The 21,199-nt window shown below is 41.8% G+C and overlaps 1 protein-coding gene and 1 non-coding gene across 3 annotated transcripts in view; one reads left to right on the top strand and one right to left on the bottom strand.

The window, feature by feature from the left end:
* Positions 1-21,199, bottom strand: part of LOC126298160 (alpha-aminoadipic semialdehyde synthase, mitochondrial) — a 237,990-nt gene that overhangs the window by 81,082 nt on the left and 135,709 nt on the right. For both annotated transcript variants that reach the window (XM_049989470.1, XM_049989469.1), the window contains exons 12-14: positions 19,849-20,089; positions 2,675-2,811; positions 345-457 (exon numbers count right to left, since the gene is read on the bottom strand). In XM_049989470.1, the coding sequence (XP_049845427.1) occupies positions 345-457; positions 2,675-2,811; positions 19,849-20,089 (491 nt within the window). The remainder of the gene's footprint in view (positions 1-344; positions 458-2,674; positions 2,812-19,848; positions 20,090-21,199) is intronic.
* On the top strand, positions 19,260-19,343 carry Trnap-ugg (transfer RNA proline (anticodon UGG)). Its single transcript has one exon. It is a non-coding gene; the product is annotated as a tRNA-Pro (tRNA).

The following is a 21,199-nucleotide window of genomic DNA, read 5'->3' as shown; positions in this document are numbered from 1 at the left end:
ACTCTTGATGAACTGTGGTATCGTATTGAAGCTGCATGGGCAGCTGTTCCTGTACACGCTATCCAAGCTCTATTTAACTCAATGCCCAGGCGTATCAAGGCCGTTATTACGGCCAGAGGTGGTTGTTCTGGGTACTGATTTCTCAGGATCTATGCAGCCAAATTGCTTGAAAATGTAATCACAAGTCAGTTCTAGTATAATATATTTGTCCAATGCATACCCGTTTATCATCTGCATTTCTTCTTGATGTAGCAATTTTAATGGCCAGTAGTGTAGCAAATTTGCCACTCATATAAAGTTTTCTCTTCTAGCAATGTTAAAACAAGATCGCACTCGTGGCTTACCTTGCCATTCATAGTATACCGCGCTGTGCCCATAACATTCCTTAGGACAGAGAGCGGGCTCCAGCTAAACTTGTACCTCAGTGGGTTGTCGGAGCACTCGGGAGCCGGCAAGCCTGTGGAAAGGAATGTTCGTAGTATCTGAAAACTTGAAATGTGCACGCACAGAAAATTCGAAGTTTAACTGTTAAATAGGAAAGACTATGTCCTATTGGTCGGGCGTTTCTACACAAGATTATTCGGCACTTGTGTGAACATTGAAGAAACCACAGTACTGGAAACCAGTATTGTGAGAATAAGTGGCTGCGGTCAGAAACAGTGCTGACAGAAAGACGAAACTCTGGGGAACGAATTTTACGGTAAGACGGGGACGTTTTGTCCAAATGACTTTATTTTGTGACTGCTGCTTTGCAGCTTCAAGCACATCTGATTGATAATTTAGAAAAGAACAGGCATATCGTAAGGACGTCACTCTTGAAACACTTAGATGTGTTTATACGTTGCTTTATTGTGAATTGTACACCAAATAAATATCGTATTAACATCGAGAAAATGTTGCTGAAGAGTTTGAGAAGAACTCTACTGTAAGGTTTCTACGCATACCGAGGAACCGGAAACATCCACCTATACATCGTTCCTTTTGTTTCTGCTCCATTGCCATGGACGTTCTGTCTTGTACAGAATTGAGTGAACTGTATTTTTCCAAGATAGGTGATGGACCATCTACCGAGTAGATGACTATTTCATTTTCTTTTTCTTCTTCTGTCGCACCATGATTGGGCTTGATTATAATGCTTGCATCATGGGCAATGTCTACTCTTTCAGCTCTATCAGTGTAAGAGAATTGGCTCCAATATTGAATACAGATAGTTATTTTACCACAATCAGAAGAAGGTTCATCATGGAAACTGCATGAGCCATCTAGCATGACACTTTCCTTCCTATCAGTTATATATGAAGTGAGCTACTTGCTCATTGTTGCCAGAAAGCAGTAATTCTAAATTTCTCCAAAAGAATTTTGTAATCTGCAAAATCAAATTCCTTAGACAGATCACAAAAAATCTGCAAAATCAAATTCCTCAGACAGATCACAAAAAATCCAGCTAGCTGAAATTTTGTCATTCAAATGGTTTAATATTTGGTCGTTGAAGTATTAGATGATAGCTATATTTAGTAGATCAGCCTATCTAATCCAAATCTCGGTCAATTCAGTATCTTATATTTGCGGATATAATCTACCATCCTTAAGCACATTATCTCTTCTAAAATTTTTGAGAAGAAAGTTAGCACTTATAAGGTCGATAGTTATTCATATCTATTCTTACAACTTAGTTAAAGGGAGACATAAAATGACATACTTTAGTCTGTGTAAAAAAAAATGCCATATGAAAGTTTTGCACTATGTGTGTGAGTGACTACAACACCTATATCAAAAGAAAAGTATTTTAATATTTCGCTTGAAACGTGAAAATCTTTTCAGAATTCTTAGTTGAAAGATTGCTCTTTACTATTCCGACTTGCCTCGAATAAGTTAGAGCGACATCAGATTGGTTGAAGCTTGTGGTATTGATTGTCATATATACTGTAATGCTTATTCTTTCAATTTGTCCATATCAAAAATCTCATTTAATCTGGGAATATATAGTTTTTCAAAGAGGCTTGCTACATATTTTTTGGTCATAAACAAGTTGATCATTATATTTAGTTACTAGATCATCATAATTCTTTACAGACTTGCTACTTCTTTTTCTAACTGTGCTCCATATTTTATGATTATATCTTCTGAATTATTAACTTCTGAGATAACATTACACCGTTCAGATTTTTTGTAGATCATCTTACTACAAAATAATACCTTGATACCACAAGTGCAAGTGCACATTTGTGCTTATCCCGATCATTTCGTACTGCTCACTTTTCCTACAACAAGACACTTTAATGCCGTTTGTTATCCAGGGTTTTTCTGATGCACTATGGGTGCCACATTTCGCGGGTTTCATATGGAAATAACTCTTTAATGCAGAGAAATTTATGTGGAAATTTAAAGTTTATATCCATTATCTTATACACCTCGCTCCAACTAATACAGCCCTATGTCAATTAAGCTCGACCCATATTGCAGCAACTGAACGTCTGACGAATTTAATCTGCGGAAGTCTTCATTGACGTGATAGCGACTAAAATAGAGTTGGTCGGCCGGTTCACGACAGGCGCAGATTTCAGAGAAAATGGAAAAACGTGGAAATGAGCGGGAAACAAAAAAAAAAGAACTGAAAACAATACTGATCAATAATCCAATGAGATGTTCAAGTGACTCTACAACGGCAGCGTACCTCCGCAGTATGAAATGAACGATTCCACTTTGCCTCCAGCTTGGTGAATTTCTTCGAAGCACTCCATGGCAAGAAGGTGGTCTATTCCAGGATCTAGACCAACTTCGTTAACAATTGTTATTCCAGCATCGACGGCTCTGTAAAAGCATTGACAGAATTTTAAACAGGGAAACAATCTGAAATGATATATAAATCAATTTTTACGAATTATTGTACATGGTTAATTTATAATGATTTACCACCTGTTTGCGTGGTATTGCTGAAGAACTATCATTGTGGCTTACTGTCACTTATTTGCTACACTTGGTGCTTCAAAGTCTTAAGATTCTGTTATTTTTACAAGTTCCACAAGATTGATTGTGTAGCGAAAAATGTATATCATAAAATTAGATTATACAGAATAATGAATTTTAGTAGCATGATATGCGAGTTTAGATTTATTATGATATTTAATGGGAAAATGAAATTACTATTAATTGTTAGTGAAATAAAACACATTTGGTTAATATTGACGATTTCTTCCACACTAATACAACAGTATTATTTACAATATAGAAATAACATCCGTTTTCTGAAAACAAATATTTTCACACGAGTTGAAAGCTGGATATTTATTACTTACTTCACAGTGACAGTCTCGACTGCTAAAATAGTCACTGTTCTCTCATACTTTTGTGGATAAATTTGTTGAAAAATATTGACAGATCAAGTTGTATACTAGAACTCAATTCCGCATATTCAAAATTCGATGCTTGCACTCATCAGACGTACTAATTCGGCTACCAGTTACATTAACAGCATTGAAAACTTCAGTGGCGAGCTATAAGTCGAAATACGCATCAATTTTTTGTTACAAATTTTACTTGGATTTTCCAAGGTGATATGATATGTAAAGTGCAGTCTACTGTCGAGGATTTTTAACAGACTTAACAGACTTAATTGCCCCACTGAGAGATATCAACGACTGTAAGAGGTTCTAAGAGATAGCTTGGACACTCTCTTGTTCTACTGAGCTGTAAAGACTTTTCGGCTGACAAAGGTGGCCATTGAAAACTGGGGGAAGAGCCCCTAACTATATCTTAGTAAGGGCTAAAGTAGCCAAGAAGGGTAGGTTCGGTTGGTTCAAAAAATGGCTCTGAGCAGTATGGGACTTAACATCTGAGGTCATCAGTCCCCTAGAACTTAGAACTACTTAAACCTAACTAACCTAAGGACATCACACACATCCATGCCCGAGGCAGGATCGCGCGGTTCCAGACTAAAGCGCCTAGAACCGCTCTGCCACACAGGCCGGCTAGGTTCGAATGTCAAATCCAGACTTTCATACCGAACAGTGCAAGGGTGGGGGTTAGTTTGTTTTTGCTTGCTTATTCTTGAATTGAGAATAACTGTGTGAGGTGAAATGACAAGTTTACTGCCGCAATATTTCTTACCAAATTACAGCTTTTCACACAGTTTTCAACTCGCCAACATAAAAACGGCGCAATGGGTAACCCATCTTGCCAACATCAGAAACTGAAATAAGTTTATACACAACAATGTTAAATATTAACTCTCTGAAAGAACATTAATCCTAAGCACAATAATATGAAAGTTTAATCAGGCGTTTATTTACAAAATTGCTCCTACACATACGTTATGATGTTGGTCACTACTACGAAAATCGTCCAATTCCGGTTCAAAGTTCGGTACTATTTAGGATGACAATGAAGTCTTCGGTGGATGGTTAGTCAAGTGACAAATTTGAGCGCAAGATTACCCAAGACCGCTCGAGTTTACAGTGGACTCAAGCTGGTGAACCAACAAAGTTTACTCCTCTGCACGCGGTATTTACCTTAAGCTGCGACGTGCTGCTGTCTGCAAGCCCGCTCTCTCCCACTGAAATTCCCACAAAACTAATCTGGCCTTTGCTGAACTTTCCAGCACAAACTTTCCTTATGTTTCTCGTTATGCGAGAAAACATGTATTCAGCCCTAGTCTTATTATGTGGCGATATACACATGCATGGTTGGAGCGGCGTGCATATTATAGTGCCCTCTCAGTTCTCGCAAGAACAATTTACCAATTTGGCTGGTTAGTTTCTCCACAATTGGAGCTAAACGTTGCTACAGGTAATTTTAGCTGGAGTGCAGCCGCTGTGAACGCAGTGTCCGCACCAATTTCTTCTCTGCGTCTTACGGAGCGTTAAGCGCTCCGTTCTGCACTTGACGCCAGTTCAGAGAAGAGTACCCCAAAATTTCTCTCTTGTCCTCTCGTGGCAGAACTGTCTCCCTCCACTAAGGTTCCTTTTTCACGTCACGGCTTTTTTCGACTAATAGGAGCGTTCCTCTTACTTTGCAGAAACACTCTCTACCAATCGCAACGTCCATTCTATCAAACTGCGTCGAAACTTCGGTAGTTTTCTCCTTCCTATTGAGTTTTCGCCAATCGGACGTTTTGTGCCCGTTCTAGATGCCTAAAGTACACTGACTTCTCCGTGTGTCGCACTCGCTGGACGAAAATGCGTCACTTGCTTTTGGAATTTCGAAACGCAGTTTGTTAAAGCTTCTTCTCTGCTCTTGTACTGATGCCCTCGCTACAGGCGGCCCTCCAGCTTGAATCACCAGGCCCGGGGTCGCTGTCCTCCTTCCTGCCACCTCTTTAAGTGGTTGCCGTCGTAACTCCACAGAGCGGCTTCGCTACCGCGTTGTGGAGCTGGCTTTTCAAAACTGAAAGTAACTCGACTCTCGTTCCCTGTTCTACCTTCCTCTCAAAGACAAGCATTGTATAGGAATGGTGTGTTAATTACCGTCGATTGACTGTCATCCCTTTTTGCATTATATATTGATAGGCAAATGTCCTCAACACTGTCGATTTACGTCAGATGTTATCTTCACCTTCTCATTGCGATTTGCAAAGGTCTCACGTAAGGTGAGAATCTGACCATTTATTCTGCCATCTTACAACAGGTGCCGACCGCGGTGGTCTAGCGGTTCTAGGCGCTCAGTCCGGAACCGCGCGACTGGTACGGTCGCAGGTTCGAATCCTGCCTCGGGAATGGATGTGTGTGATGTCCTTAGGTTAGTTAGGTTTAAGTAGTTCTAAGTTCTATGGGACTGATAACCACAGATGTTAAGTCCCATAGTGTTCAGAGCCATTTGAACCATCAGCCATTTACAACAGGTGTTAGAAACCAAAATGTAACAAGCTTAATTAATCGCACGGAGGTGTTGATGCCTGTAAGAGGTTTTAACAGACACCGTTGACACATTTGTGTTTAATTCAACTATAAAGGCACCTCGGCAGAAAAAATAATTTCGTATCCGAAGATGCACAGCAAAAATAGGTACAATGACTGAAATAAATTAACTAATCAGGCAAAAGTCAGAAACGTAGACTACGAGAATTTTAGATCGAGGTCTCATGCGAAAGTTGGTACCTCAAGAGGGCATCACAAATAACGACAGCAGCTACAAGACGCAGCAACAAATCGGAGACTTCGGTATAGACACGTCCACAAGTGTTTCTTTATGCCGCCGCAACCTAAAAGTTATTTATGACCTAGTGCAGTGCCGCTCAGCCCTCTCTCTACGTAATCAGCGATCAATTGTAATCAGCGCTTACGAGACAGTATCGTTGTAGCATAGATCCGTCTGCGTGCCACTAGACCAATTATAACGAATATTATATCATGCAAAAGAAAATCAGACTTTGACGTGAAGCTATTATTCTATAATGAAGTGTCAAATGTTAGTTATACAAAAAGTTTCAGCGGCAGCACCAATTTCATGCCATATGTGTGAAGACTACTAGTTTCCAAAGCTAAGTATTTACTTTGTTTAAGTTTTTGTAAATAACTAATAGTTTGTGTGCGTATTGTATTATACTCTCGACCTCCTCCTGAACCACTTTCCTATAATATGAAACAGGAGTACTTGATGGCTCAACACAAACGTTTTGCCTCAAGTACAGATAGTGTTGAGGATCAGTGGACAAAGTTCAAAACCATCGTACAATATGCGTTAGATGAGTATGTGCCAAGCAAGATCGTAAGAGATGGAAAAGAGCCACCGTGGTTCAACAACCGAGTTATAAAACTGCTGCGAAAGCAAAGGGAGCTTCACAGCAAACATAAACATGGCCAAAGCCTTGCAGACAAACAAAAATTACGCAAGCGAAATGTAGTGTGAGGAGGGCTATGCGAGAGGCGTTCAATGAATTCGAAAGTAAAGTTCTATGTACTGACTTGGCAGAAAATCCTAAGAAATTTTGGTCCGATGTCAAAGCGGTAGGTGGATCAAAACAAAATGTCCAGACACTCTGTGACCAAAATGGTACTGAAACAGAGGATGACAGACTAAAGGCCGAAATACTAAATGTCTTCTTCCAAAGCTGTTTCACAGAGGAAGACTGCACTGTAGTTCCTTCTCTAGATTGTCGCACAGATGACAAAATGGTAGATATCGAAATAGACGACAGAGGGATAGAGAAACAATTAAAATCGCTCGAAAGAGGAAAGGCCGCTGGACCTGACGGGATACCAGTTCGATTTTACATAGAGTACGCGAAGGAACTTGCCCCCCTTCTTGCAGCGGTGTACCGTAGGTCTCTAGAAGAGCGAAGCGTTGCAAAGGATTGGAAAAGGGCACAGGTCATCCCCGTTTTCAAGAAGGGACGTCGAACAGATGTGCAGAACTATAGACTTATATCTCTAACGTCGATCAGAATTTTGGAACACGTATTATGTTCGAGTATAATGACTTTTCTGGAGACTAGAAATCTACTCTGTAGGAATCAGCATGGGTTTCGAAAAAGACGGTCGTGTGAAACCCAGCTCGCGCTATTCGTCCACGAGACTCAGAGGGCCATAGACACGGGCTCACAGGTAGATGCCGTGTTTCTTGACTTCCGCATAGCGTTTGACACAGTTCCCCACAGTCGTTTAATGAACAAAGTAAGAGCATACGGACTATCAGACCAATTGTGTGATTGGATTGAGGAGTTCCTAGATAACAGAACGCAGCATGTCATTCTCAATGGAGAGAAGTCTTCCGAAGAAAGAGTGATTTCAGGTGTGCCGCAGGGGAGTGTCATAGGACCGTTGCTATTCACAATATACATAACTGGCCTGGTGGATGACATCGGAAGTCCACTGAGGCTTTTTGCAGATGATGCTGTGGTGTATCGAGAGGTTGCAATAATGAAAAATTGTACTGAAATGCAGGAGGATCTGCAACGAATTGACGCATGGTGCAGGGAATGGCAATTGAATCTCAATATAGACAAGTGTAATGTGCTGCGAATACATAGAAAGATAAATCCCTTATCATTTAGCTACAAAATAGCAGGTCAGCAACTGGAAGCAGTTAATTCCATAAATTATCTGGGAGTAGGCATTAGGAGTGATTTAAAATGGAATGATCATACAAAGTTGGTCGTCGGTAAAGCAGATGCCAGACTGAGATTCATTGGAAGAATCCTAAGGAAATGCAGTGCGTGAATATTGCTCAACAGTGTGGGATCCGTACCAAATAGGGGTGATAGAAGAGATAGAGAAGATCCAACGGAGAGCAGCGCGCTTCGTTACAGGATCATTTAGTAATCGCGAAAGCGTTACGGAGATGATAGATAAACTCCAGTGGAAAACCCTGCAGGAGAGACGATCAGTAGCTCAGTACGGGCTTTTGTTAAAGTTTCGAGAACATACCTTCACCGAAGAGTCGAGCAGTATATTGCTCCCTCCTACGTATATCTCGCGAAAAGACCATGAGGATAAAATCAGAGAGATTAGAGCCCACACAGAAGCATACCGACAATCTTTCTTTCCACGAACAATAGGAGACTGGAATAGAAGGGAGAACCGATAGAGGTACTCAGGGTACCCTCCGCCACACACCGTCACGTGGCTTGCAGAGTATGGATGTAGATGTAGATGTAGAGGATTTATATCAGAATATGAGGTTAAACCGGATTAAATTTTTAAAAAATTTTCAACATCTTGTAAAATTAAACTAACATAAGAAATAATGACCTCAATCAGATACAGAAGGAGGCATTTACTAACGATAAGGCGAGAGTTTACAGCACACGAAAAAGCAGCATGATAGAATATGATGAATTAAAGTAAACTATTTGAAAATATTTTCAAGAGGATGTGAGAGGACACAATAAAATTTTGGTAACTGAAATAATTTAAAAGAACAGAAGTATGAAAAAAACATAATCTAATGATTTGTAGATACTACTTTACACTAGTTAAGGTGGTAGATGACACATTGACAATAGTAAGAAAACTGTACAGTCATTTCATGATTTCTTGGACCGTCTGAACAGTTCAAGAAAAAAGTCAGAAGACAGATGCTTTTTAATGACCATAATTGTATTCTGAAAGTAATGGCAAATGAGCCGGGCCGTTTAGTCGCGCAGTCTAACGCGCTGCTTCCCGAGCAGGAAGGGGTGCCGGTCCCCGGCACGAATCCGCCCCATGGATTAGTGTCGAGGTCCGGTGTGCCTGCCAGCCTGTGGATGGTTTTTAAGACGGTTTTCCATCTTCCGCGGCGCATGTGGGCTTGTTCCCCTTATTCCGCCTCATTTACACTATGTCGGCGATTGCTGTGCAGGTTTTGAACCACTGAGGGCTACGGCGGGACGAAGCCTCTTTGTCGTTTCCAGGTGCTCGGTTCAATGCATAATATACAGTACACAATGTCAAATGAAGTGGAAAGCGCCACTCGCGGCATGAAGAAAGGGAAGACGTGTGGAATAATGGTGTTTTAATATAAACGGTTAAAGCTGATGGGAAAGTAGTATAAAAAGAACTTATATAATAATATACAGAATTTACAACCCTTGAAAAATATGGAACTGATTGAACTTATGTTTGGTAATGAAAAATACACACCGTGTCAATGCTCCTGTTTCCAATAGACTCTATTAAGATAGTGAGACATTCAGAACTGAAAGAGGAGCCAGGCAAGAATAATGCATACCTATACTACTATCAATAGTACTGTTAGACGATGCCTACATATTGACCAAAAGTGTACTCTGGAAGGTTGTAGGCCCTTTCACCGCACCCTCTCCCCCCCCCCCCCCCCCCTCCACAATTCCCTCTTCCTCCGAGAAACTGAGACTACGCGGATGAAATACACTCCTGGAAATTGAAATAAGAACACCGTGAATTCATTGTCCCAGGAAGGGGAAACTTTATTGACACATTCCTGGGGTCAGATACATCACATGATCACACTGACAGAACCACAGGCACATAGACACAGGCAACAGAGCATGCACAATGTCGGCACTAGTACAGTGTATATCCACCTTTCGCAGCAATGCAGGCTGCTATTCTCCCATGGAGACGATCGTAGAGATTCTGGATGTAGTCCTGTGGAACGGCTTGCCATGCCATTTCCACCTGGCGCCTCAGTTGGACCAGCGTTCGTGCTGGACGTGCAGACCGCGTGAGACGACGCTTCATCCAGTCCCAAACATGCTCAATGGGGGACAGATCCGGAGATCTTGCTGGCCAGGGTAGTTGACTTACACCTTCTAGAGCACGTTGGGTGGCACGGGATACATGCGGACGTGCATTGTCCTGTTGGAACAGCAAGTTCCCTTGCCGGTCTAGGAATGGTAGAACGATGGGTTCGATGACGGTTTGGATGTACCGTACACTATTCAGTGTCCCCTCGACGATCACCAGAGGTGTACGGCCAGTGTAGGAGATCGCTCCCCACACCATGGTGCCGGGTGTTGGCCCTGTGTGCCTCGGTCGTATGCAGTCCTGATTGTGGCGCTCACCTGCACGGCGCCAAACACGCATACGACCATCATTGGCACCAAGGCAGAAGCGACTCTCATCGCTGAAGACGACACGTCTCCATTCGTCCCTCCATTCACGCCTGTCGCGACACCACTGGAGGCGGGCTGCACGATGTTGGGGCGTGAGCGGAAGACGACCTAACGGTGTGCGGGACCGTAGCCCAGCTTCATGGAGACGGTTGCGAATGGTCCTCGCCGATACCCCAGGAGCAACAGTGTCCCAATTTGCTGGGAAGTGGCGGTGCGGTCCCCTGCGGCACTGCGTAGGATCCTACGGTCTTGGCGTGCATCCGTGCGTCGCTGCGGTCCGGTCCCAGATCGACGGGCACGTGCACCTTCCGCCGACCACTGGCGACAACATCGATGTACTGTGGAGACCTCACGCCCCACGTGTTGAGCAATTCGGCGGTACGTCCACCCGGCCTCCCGCATGCCCACTATACGCCCTCGCTCAAAGTCCGTCAACTGCACATACGGTTCACGTCCACGCTGTCGCGGCATGCTACCAGTGTTAAAGACTGCGATGGAGCTCCGTATGCCACGGCAAACTGTATGACACTGACGGCGGCGGTGCACAAATGCTGCGCAGCTAGCGCCATTCGACGGCCAACACCGCGGTTCCTGGTGTGTCCGCTGTGCCGTGCGTGTGATCATTGCTTGTACAGCCCTCTCGCAGTGTCCGGAGCAAGTATGGTGGGTCTGACACACCGGTGTCAATGTGTTCTTTTTTCCTTTTCCAGGAGTGTACATTTCAAAAAAATCCCCCTAAATAATGAAACAAACTTAATCCCCATTCAGAATCAAACACTAGATACACACCTGAGTTTATCATTCTGAGGAGATAGTAAGGACCTGAAATGTTTTTATTCTCCACTCGACTTTTCAGCATTGTTACCCACGTTCAGGCCATGAAAAATAGTGGCGATAAAGAAGTGCATCTTCATGTGCTGTATAGCTAAATTTTTTCTTTCTGACACCACAAGCAACGCATTTGTTTGCGATATGTGGTTTTATTTTAAGACGAGTGAACCTTCTGTTCGTGGAGAAATGAAGCTTTTTATGCATCCAGCTGTCCTCTCTAGTTCGCTGTACACTTTTTCGCAATACTTCTAAAGCCTTCCACACGATCCCCTTCCGATTCCTGCATTAGTTCTTGTATATCCATACGAGGGACGTCCCTGCGTGAGTCAACACCCTACTAAAAATGAATGTATTGCCACCAAAGCACTTTCACTCATTTATTGTGGCATCTCTGAGTGTGTCTTAAAGTTTCAGCCATCGGTTGCTTCCCATTGGGAGAGACGCACTGCGCACAAAACGGACGCAACAAGAAGCAGTAGCAGATGTGATGCGCCTGAGAGTTATGGGGCTGGTCAGCCTAGCACGCGTCACGAGAAAAAAGTCCCATGGCTACAACTTAAGCACGGCGTCACTCGAGACAATATGGAGTGCCACGCTACAAATATGTACAATCCTGCGTCTTTTCAGATTTCGTTAAATTTAGACCGTTGTAACACTTCTGCTATGATGCGATATTGATTAATACATACATGTTACAAAAATCTTCTCCTAAACCACTGGATCGATTACAACCAATCTTCATACACACATGACTTAGTATCTGGAAAGGACCACTCTGCGTGAAAAAAACCACCTATCTCTCAAAGGGATGGTGATGAAAAAGAAGCTAACTCACGACACGCAGTTAGTCAGACTATATTTATCCAGTATTGGAAACTGATGACACTTGCAGCAAACATTACACGTAGTTTCAGATCTTTATGAGATTTTTTCTCGCTGAAAGCCCCCACAAACTGATGAAAGGAAAAAAGTTTATCGCTTACTACATTTTCGCTGTTCATGCAGCAAAACTGTTACATCAAGTATGACCTTTCAATTTATTACTTCGTTACCACTAACTCTATTCGCAACAAATTTTGCAGACAGTATTCACATATACCAATGAATGTATCTCCAAAAACACATCACTGCATGACCCATAGTTCATAAACACTGAGATGGATGAAAAACTGCTGCATCATGCTTGACATTTTAATTTATTACATTTTTAATACTAAATCGATTCGTAAAACATTTCGCAAACAGTATCTACATCTACCACTGAATGTATCTGTACAATTATATCATTGTAGGACACAATGGTCAGGCGATATGACGTCATAAATAACGAGACGCGTGAAAACGAAACTGCAGGTGAAATATGTGTGAATTATATTAAATATAGTTGCGAAATATGTGACATGTGCGAACCCGGGCAAAGCCACGGGTAAAAAGCTGCTCCCAGACTGCTGGATCGACTTCAACCTAATTTGGTACACATCTTACTTACTGTCTGGAGAATCACCAACTTCCTATTGGGGTGATGATAGAGAAAGGGAGACGAAAAGATGAACAGCCAGAGAGCGGGAAGAAGGAGATGCAGCTAGAGGGGAGGAGGCGATGGGCAGAGAAAGGGGGAAGAAGGAGATGAACTGATGTAAGATTGGAATAAACACATATTCAAGCAACACAGGATACTATGCTATTTTTTTAAGCTTCCTTGTATAATATAGCGCAACAGGAGAACGTAGACAGAGCGATTAAGAAACTTAAGAATAAGCAAGTGCCACGAGAAAATAGGACAACGGCAGACATGTTGAAGGTAAGCTGTGAAACAATTTAGAATTTGATATACAATCTCATAAGTGAAGTATGGAGAAAAGAGGACATTCCAAAAGAGTGGATGTCGGCGACCATCACCCCATTGCACAAAACGAACAGTTAAAGGAAGTGCAACAACTACATAGGTACGTCTCTGATAAGTGTACCATACAACGTACAATCGTTAATAATTCTTGAAAAGCTGAAACCTTTTGTTGAAGATCTTTTTGGAGATTACCAGGCAGATTTTCGGGCAGGAAGATAAACCGTGGATTAAATTTTCACTATGAGCCATATCTGGGAACAGTGCTGGGTATTCAACCGTCGGTTCCTGGTAACTTTTGTAGATTTCTTAAAGGCGTATGATAGTATACACAGATTAAGTACGAACAGCATCCTGAGAGGGTTTGTCCTACTGAGGAAGTTAATTAAATTGGTGAAGATGTGTACAGCGGTGACAACAGTCAAGGTGAAATATCAGGGGGAGCCGTTCAAGGAATTGAGCTTTAGAACAAATGTGAGCTAAGGCGCTGCAATTTCACTATTTATGTTTAATTTGGTCTTGGAGAAAGTAATTCAGCAAATGAAAAGAGAAGGCGAAGGGATGAAGCTCAAGGGGAGAACACTGTCGTTGGAATATGCAGACGACATTGCAGCCAGAGCGGAGACCGAGGAAGAGATGGCAGAACCTGTAGGGGACTTAACAAATAATGCTAGAGAGATTAAGCTGTGGATTAACGTTAAGTATCCCGAGCAGCCCCTAACAATACCCCATTACAGGTAGGAATATGTAGAATAGCTGAGGTGGAAGATTTTAAAAACATCGGAACATGGTTCAACATGTATAATAACTTAAAATAAGAAATTAATCAACGTACTGTCAATGGGACTAAATCTTATTTCACTCTGAAGCAGATAATATCTTCCAAAAAACTGTTAATTAACACCAGACGTAAAGCCTATAACGCAGTGACAGTATCAGTGTTGTAACATGGGACAGAAAAATAAATGACTACAAAAAAGATGGAAAAAAATCTGTTGATATATGAGCGGAAAATCATAAGAAACATCTATGTACGAATTCGCGAAGAGAACACCTGTAGAGGTAGAAGGAACGAGGGTCTGTACGCCCTGATGAGACGAACGAATATAAAGCAGAAAATGAAAGCGTGGAGTAAAAGCTTGGAAAAGCACATTGCCGGGAGAGTAGACATTTGCCGGCTCAAAGCTATGCATACAAGAAAATCTGATGGTACGCTTCTAATTGGAACACCAAGAGAAGCGACGGGAGGATGAAATGTAGGACGGTCTCCAGCAGCTGGGTGTGAATAAGAAGTGAATCCAAAATGCACAAGATCGCCATCTACGGAGGAACATTTTAAGTTGGGTGCATGAGCTTCAGGGTTCATTATTGCCAATGTGTATGTATGTAACACTGATAAGGAATGAACCCTTCGACTCAGATGATATAGCTGCTGAACATGTCAAAGAAAACTTGAATCTCGTTTCAGACAGGTACCCCACTCATACACTTCTATAGTTGATGGTTACTTCAATCTACCTTCGATATGTTGGTGAAAATACATGTTTACATCTACATGTGCATCTGTTCTCTGCAAACCTCTGCGATATGCTCTGCAGAGGGTACGTCTAATTGTGTCAGTTATTAGGGTTTTTCCCATTCCATTCATATATAAAATACGGGAAGAATAACTCAATGCCTCAGTGAGTGTTGTAATTATTCTAATCTTGTCCTCATGATTCCTATGTCAGTGATACATATGGGGTTGTCGTATATTTCTAGAGACATCACTTAAAGACGGTTCCTGAAACTCTGTTAGTTGACATTCTCGGGATAGTTTACCTCTATCTTCATGTTTATGTACGTATATGTATAATCTTGACACGGTTTATGTGCTAGACGGAAAATAGCTGTTTTCTATGTCGGGATGATATGAAAATGGGTTGAGATAACCCGAAACTAGTCGTGAATTAAATAAAAAGCAAATTTTGGAACTTTGGTTGTTTCTATATCGCACTAATTTTGTGAATACGTCTTACTACTTCAGGATATGCTTGACAGCTTGTGGTAGCACACTGTGCCAGATGTATACAGACTGCTTTAATAACTCATTTCTGTTTGACGTGAGATCATTACAGTTGTCACTGCTGAAGACGGAAAAAACTGCCTTGTTTCTATAGTGGGAAACACAATTACCACCATAATAAAAGCGCACAAAAGGGCTGTGGGAAATATTCGTACCATATAGTTTATTGTCCTAAATCATAAAAATAACATTATCAAAAAATAAATATCGTCAATTGATCACAACTCTAATACAATACCAAAATTAATTTCGCTGAGACACTACAAAAAATGCACCCAAAAAGGGTTAAATTTAATGATGTTTCTTTCTAATGTAGTTTCACAAAAAGTAATTTTAATATTTTGTGATGTCTTTCCTACGTACATCGTTGTATAGGTGCAGCAAACAAATCCAAAGTTTGCCGGCACCCGATAGTAAACACACAAACTCTCTACTACTTGTTCACTTTCCAAAGAGCTACAGCACTGATGAGAATCGTTGTTTCGATGTAAGTCTGTTGGCCTTACTCAGTACCGGAAGCGATTTTGTGGCGGCCAACCTTCAAATCGGAGGCAGACATAAAACGTCGTTCGAAATCGTTCTGAATGCGTTCTCAGAAAATTATTTTGAACATTTTGTTCAGAAGTCCACTCGAAGTATAAATGTCTGCGAAAACACGCATGACCTCTTAGCAACAAATAATTCTGACCAAATAGGGAGCATCATGAAGGGATAAAGGGATTAATGACCGTAAGGTCGTTGCACCGAGACTGAATACCGTCACATCCAAACCCACCATAAATAAACGCAAGATACATCTCTTTAAAAAATCAGATGAAAATTCACTTGAGGCCTTCCTCAGAGACAATGTCCACTCCTTCCAATCTGAATATGTAAGCGTACACCATATGTGGTATGAATTCAAGGTAATAGTATCGATGACTATTGAGAGACATATACCAAATAACTTAATAAAAGATGGTATTGATTCCACATGGTGCACAAAACTGGTTAGGACACAGTTGCAGAAGGAACGAAAAAAACATACCAAATTTAAAAGATCGCAAAACCCTCAAGATTGGCGAAGTTTTACAGAAGGTCGAAATGTAGCGCAAACTTCAATGCGATATGCTTTTAATACATACAACAACGAAACACTGTCTCGAAATCTGGTAGAATATCCAAAGAGATTCTGGTCGAATGTAAAGTACACCAGAGAAATTACGCAATCAATGGTGGTGTTACTGATGACAATGCCAATAAAACAGAGTTACTAAATACGGTTTCCAGAAATTCCTTCGCCAAAGAAGAAGTAAATATTCCAGAATTCGTATCAAGAACAAATGCCAACATGAGTAACATAGAAGTAGATAGCCTCGGTGTAGCTTAAATCCCTTAATAAAGGCAAGGCCTCCGGCCCTGACTGTATACCAGTCAGGTTCCTCCAGAGTATGCTGATTCAATAGGTCTATCCCTAGCAATCATACACAAGCGATCGCTCGTTGAAACATCCATACCTTAAGACTGAAAAGCTGCACAAGTCACACGAATAGCCAAGAAAAGAAATAGGAGTAATCCGCTGAATTACAGATCCGTATTGCTAACACGATGATTAGCAGTAGGATTTTGGAACATACCTCGAAGAAAATGGGTTATTGACAAACAGCAAAATAAGTAACATGCTAATCTTTTTGTAAGATTATGAACAATGCAAGGGTTTAATTTATTAAAGGAAAGAATGGTGTTAAAAGCCACCAATCGGAGTATTCCTTCCTGAGGACAGAGTGGTGGTATGACGCTGCAAAAGCCATCTTTGTGACCAGGCAGGAGGTGGCCCGACTGAGTGGAACGAGACACGGAACCAGGACTGCACCCACGATACGGTTGTAATCGGAGGGATCACAGTCTGCTATTTGTCTTTACCTCCCCCCCCCCCCCCCCCCGCTGTACCGCCGTCCACCAAATATAACTTGCCATCACCTTCACATACAACGTTCCATGGTTATGTATTCAATAACAAGAACACTAACATAAATCACATCTTTAAATATTATAATATGAGTAGTAAATTGTTTAAGTGCCATAAAAATATGAATTATTGTAATGTAATAATAATAATTTGTGTACATCAGTTAATGCTACATTGCATTTGCACTGAGTCTATGAAATTACCATGGACCGATGACCTTAGGAGTTTGGTCCCACAGGACCTTACCACAAATTTCCAAAAAACATTCCACAAACACACACACACACACTTTTGCTTATCCCCTTTTTGATTTTTTGGGATTTCTCTTTCGGCTCGCACTAACTCAACATGCTGTGGTTTGCCGGTTTTACCTGTGGACTTATTTTAGAGCCATAATTTTCATAGTGATAGATTCTCCGAAAGTAAGTTATCTGTGAACTTAGGAAATTGATGTATAAGGACTGTTCAAAAAGCAACGGGAATTTTGTAGTTCTGCATGTTGTATTAGTCCGATTCGCGTGATTTTTCCGTTGTTGTGTTGGCAAATTTTTCTGATAAGTCTGTGTACAGTGTTAGACATATCTGATATTTAGTCTGTTGCCAACTGTCAAACAAGTTACAAGTGTTATAAAAGTGCTAATAAATGTTAAACATTGCTTACTGTTAACTTGTTATGAGTTAAACCACGGTTTTGCGCGTATATAAGCGCTTTGAAGAAGGCCCTGAAGACATTAAAGAAGACGAGCACCGTGGACGCCCCAACACATCATCAGCCGATGAAATCGTGAAAAAGTGAAAGTAATGATTGTGAAAGATCGCCGAACCACAACCAGACAAGTCTTTTACAGTGTTCGCATATCATTTCGTACATGTCATAAGATTATTTTCGGCTGTTTTGGGTACGAAACGTAGGCAGCAAAATTTGTCCCAAAATTATTCGATTTCGAACTAAAATAACAGCGATGCAAGTTGCTCAGGTGTCGTTAGATGAAGTAAACAACGATCCAGACCTACTGAAACGTGTCGTAACATTGACGGAACATAGGTTTACGTATATGAGCCAAATCTAACGCTCAGTCGTCCCAGCAGAAGCATTATGGATCGCTGAGACTGAAAATTGCTTGAAAATTGCGTTCAAATGTGAAGGTTATGCTCACTGTGTTCTTCGATTTTAACGTCACAGTGCTCCATGATTTCTTGCCGCAGGGATGAACGATCAATAAGAAGTATTATTTACAAGTTCAACGCCGTTTGCACGAAGCATTTTGGCCGAAAACAGTACTGCAAGAAAAACACAGTCTCCTTGTTCACCAGCCTTGACCTCATGTGACTTTTTCCATTAAGAATTACAAACGTACGTAAATAGTTACAAAGAAAATAGTTCAAATGGCTCTGAGCCCTATGGGACTTAACATCTGAGGTCATCAGTCCCCTAGAACTTAGAACTACTTAAACCTAACTAACCTAAGGACATCACACACATCCATGCCTGAGGCAGGATTCGAACCTGCGACGGTACTATTCGCGCGGTTCCGGACTGAAGCGCCTAGAACCGCTCGGCCACCTCGGCCCGGTGTCGCAAAGACTTTTTTTAGATGTAGTCAGCAGAAATATTGCTATAGGTGTTCCCAGACTGTGATATACGTTTGCACAGAGGGTTCTTATCCTAATAATCTGGATCATAATTTGCTTATATATATTTACAATGGTACTTATTGCTATGTGTTACTATTTTTAAGTATACTGTTTAAGCATCTGAAGAAATTCATTCATTCACTCTCAAGCTTTTCGTGTAATATTTTATCTTCATTTTTTTTGTAATGTGCATATATGTCCAGCTCTTCTAACACATCCATTTTATGCCCTTTATATAGCGGATGTAGTAGTTTTGACATTTTGCTCTACTTTTCCACGTTTGTTATTTTCGTTGTATACTGTACACAAGAAATTGTGTGTAATATTCAATATATGTAAGATTCTGCACAAATGGTCCACAAGAAAACTGTAAGTAGAAGTTCACCAAATTTCGCCTCTAACTGTATAAAAGATTAATTATCAAGTGCCGGCCCGGGTGGCCGAGCGGTTCTAGGCGCTACAGTTTGGAACCGCGCGACCGCTACGGTCGCAGGTTCGAATCCTGCCTCGGGCATGGATGTGTGTGATGTCCTTTGGTTAGTTAGGTTTATGTAGTTCTACGTGACTGATGACCTCAGATGTTAAGTCCCATAGTGCTCAGAGCCATTTGAACCGTTTGAGCCAATTATCAAGTAAATTTGTTCGTCATTATATATTGTAGTAAAAACAACAGAACAATGGAGAACCTCATACATCAAAATCATCACAAATAAATGGCAAAGTATACAGTGATAAACGTGTTAGAAAATGGGAATCATTTTTCGAAAAGTGTCGTGCAAAAAAAAAAAAGAAAAAAAAAGAAAAACCGGCTAGTAGCTGAAAACAGATCAAATTATTGGTGAATACGTCACATAGTCAGCGGAAATTTAAACCACGATGACTTCTCAGCGTTCGTCTATCAAGGACTGAAACGATGTGCTTAGATTTCTACCGCACCAATCTGGCGGAGGTCAGGATTGGCTGAGAATCGTTCATGAGAAAAGAAATGGTATCGGAAAGCTAGAAATGTCGTCACTTACTGCTGGTGAAGGCTGGCCATCTCGGGCGTGCAGTAGGAGGCGGTGATCATGTTGACGCGGCAGTGGATGCACGCCTCGGCGACGACGTGGTGCAGGCGGTAGGGCAGCAGCGAGACGACGCAGTCGGCGGACGCCACCAGCTCGCGCAGCGTCTCGGGCCGGTCCAGCACGTCCACCAGCACCGGCCGCACCGACGCGTAGCGCGACGCCACCGCGTCCGCCTCGTCCTTCAGCGCCGACGCTGCCACACGCCACAGCCCGCTTATGCAACAGCTGCTACTCTACCACTATCCACGATACCGCCTAATGCTGCTCAACATCGTTACGTACTCGTTTCAATCTCCACTCTCCGTCAGCGTTCGGTATGAGCTCATAGTTCTGGAGCTTATAATTTCACTTTCTGTAAACCTATGAGACTGTGTTTGTTTGTTCTCCTTTCCTGCACTGTGTTAGGCACGAGGAGAAGTTCATTTTGCAAATGACAACTGCTATGTAACTACAGAAAAAGACACAAGAACTCCTGGTACAGAAAGCTAGTGAAACCCTCACGGATGTTTACGGCTACTCGTTAAGTAATAATCTAATACCTAAAACAAAGGAAACAGACTGCAGGAACATAATGTTAAAACTGTGTGCCAGACCGGGATTCGAACTTGGAACCTTGCCTTCAGCAGGCAAATGTTTTACCGACTGAGCTACCCGAGCACGCCCCACGACCCCTTATCATTTAGCAACTGGAAGCAGCTAATTCCATAAATTATCTGGGAGTACGCATTAGGAGTGATTTAAAATGGAATGATCATATAAAGTTGATCGTCGGTAAAGCAGATGCCAGACTGAGATTCATTGGAAGAATCCTAAGGAAATGCAATCCGACAACAAACGCTTGTTCACCCACTGCTTGAATACTGCTCAGCAGTGTGGGATCCGCACCAGATAGGGTTGACAGAAGAGATAGAGAAGATCCAACGGAGAGCAGCCCGCTTCGTTACAGGATCATTTAGTAATCGCGAAAGCGTTACGGAGATGATAGATAAACTCCAGTGGAAGACTCTGCAGGAGAGACGCTCAGTAGCTCGGTACGGGCTTTTGTTAAAGTTTCGAGAACATACCTTCACCGAAGAGTCAAGCAGTATATTGCTCCCTCCTACGTATATCTCGCGAAGAGACCATGAGGATAAAATCAGAGAGATTAGAGCCCACACAGAAGCATACCGACAATCCTTCTTTCCACGTACAATAGGAGACTGGAATAGAAGGGAGAACCGATAGAGGTACTCAGGGTACCCTCCGCCACACACCGTTAGGTGGCTTGCGGAGTATGGATGTAGATGTAGATGTAGACCCCCTC

The sequence above is a fragment of the Schistocerca gregaria genome, chromosome X (genome assembly GCF_023897955.1).
Source record: "Schistocerca gregaria isolate iqSchGreg1 chromosome X, iqSchGreg1.2, whole genome shotgun sequence".
In the NCBI taxonomy this organism is placed as follows: Eukaryota; Metazoa; Arthropoda; class Insecta; order Orthoptera; family Acrididae; genus Schistocerca; species Schistocerca gregaria.
The sequence above is the reverse complement of the archived record's forward strand: the minus strand, read 5'-3'. Positions and strand labels throughout refer to the sequence as shown.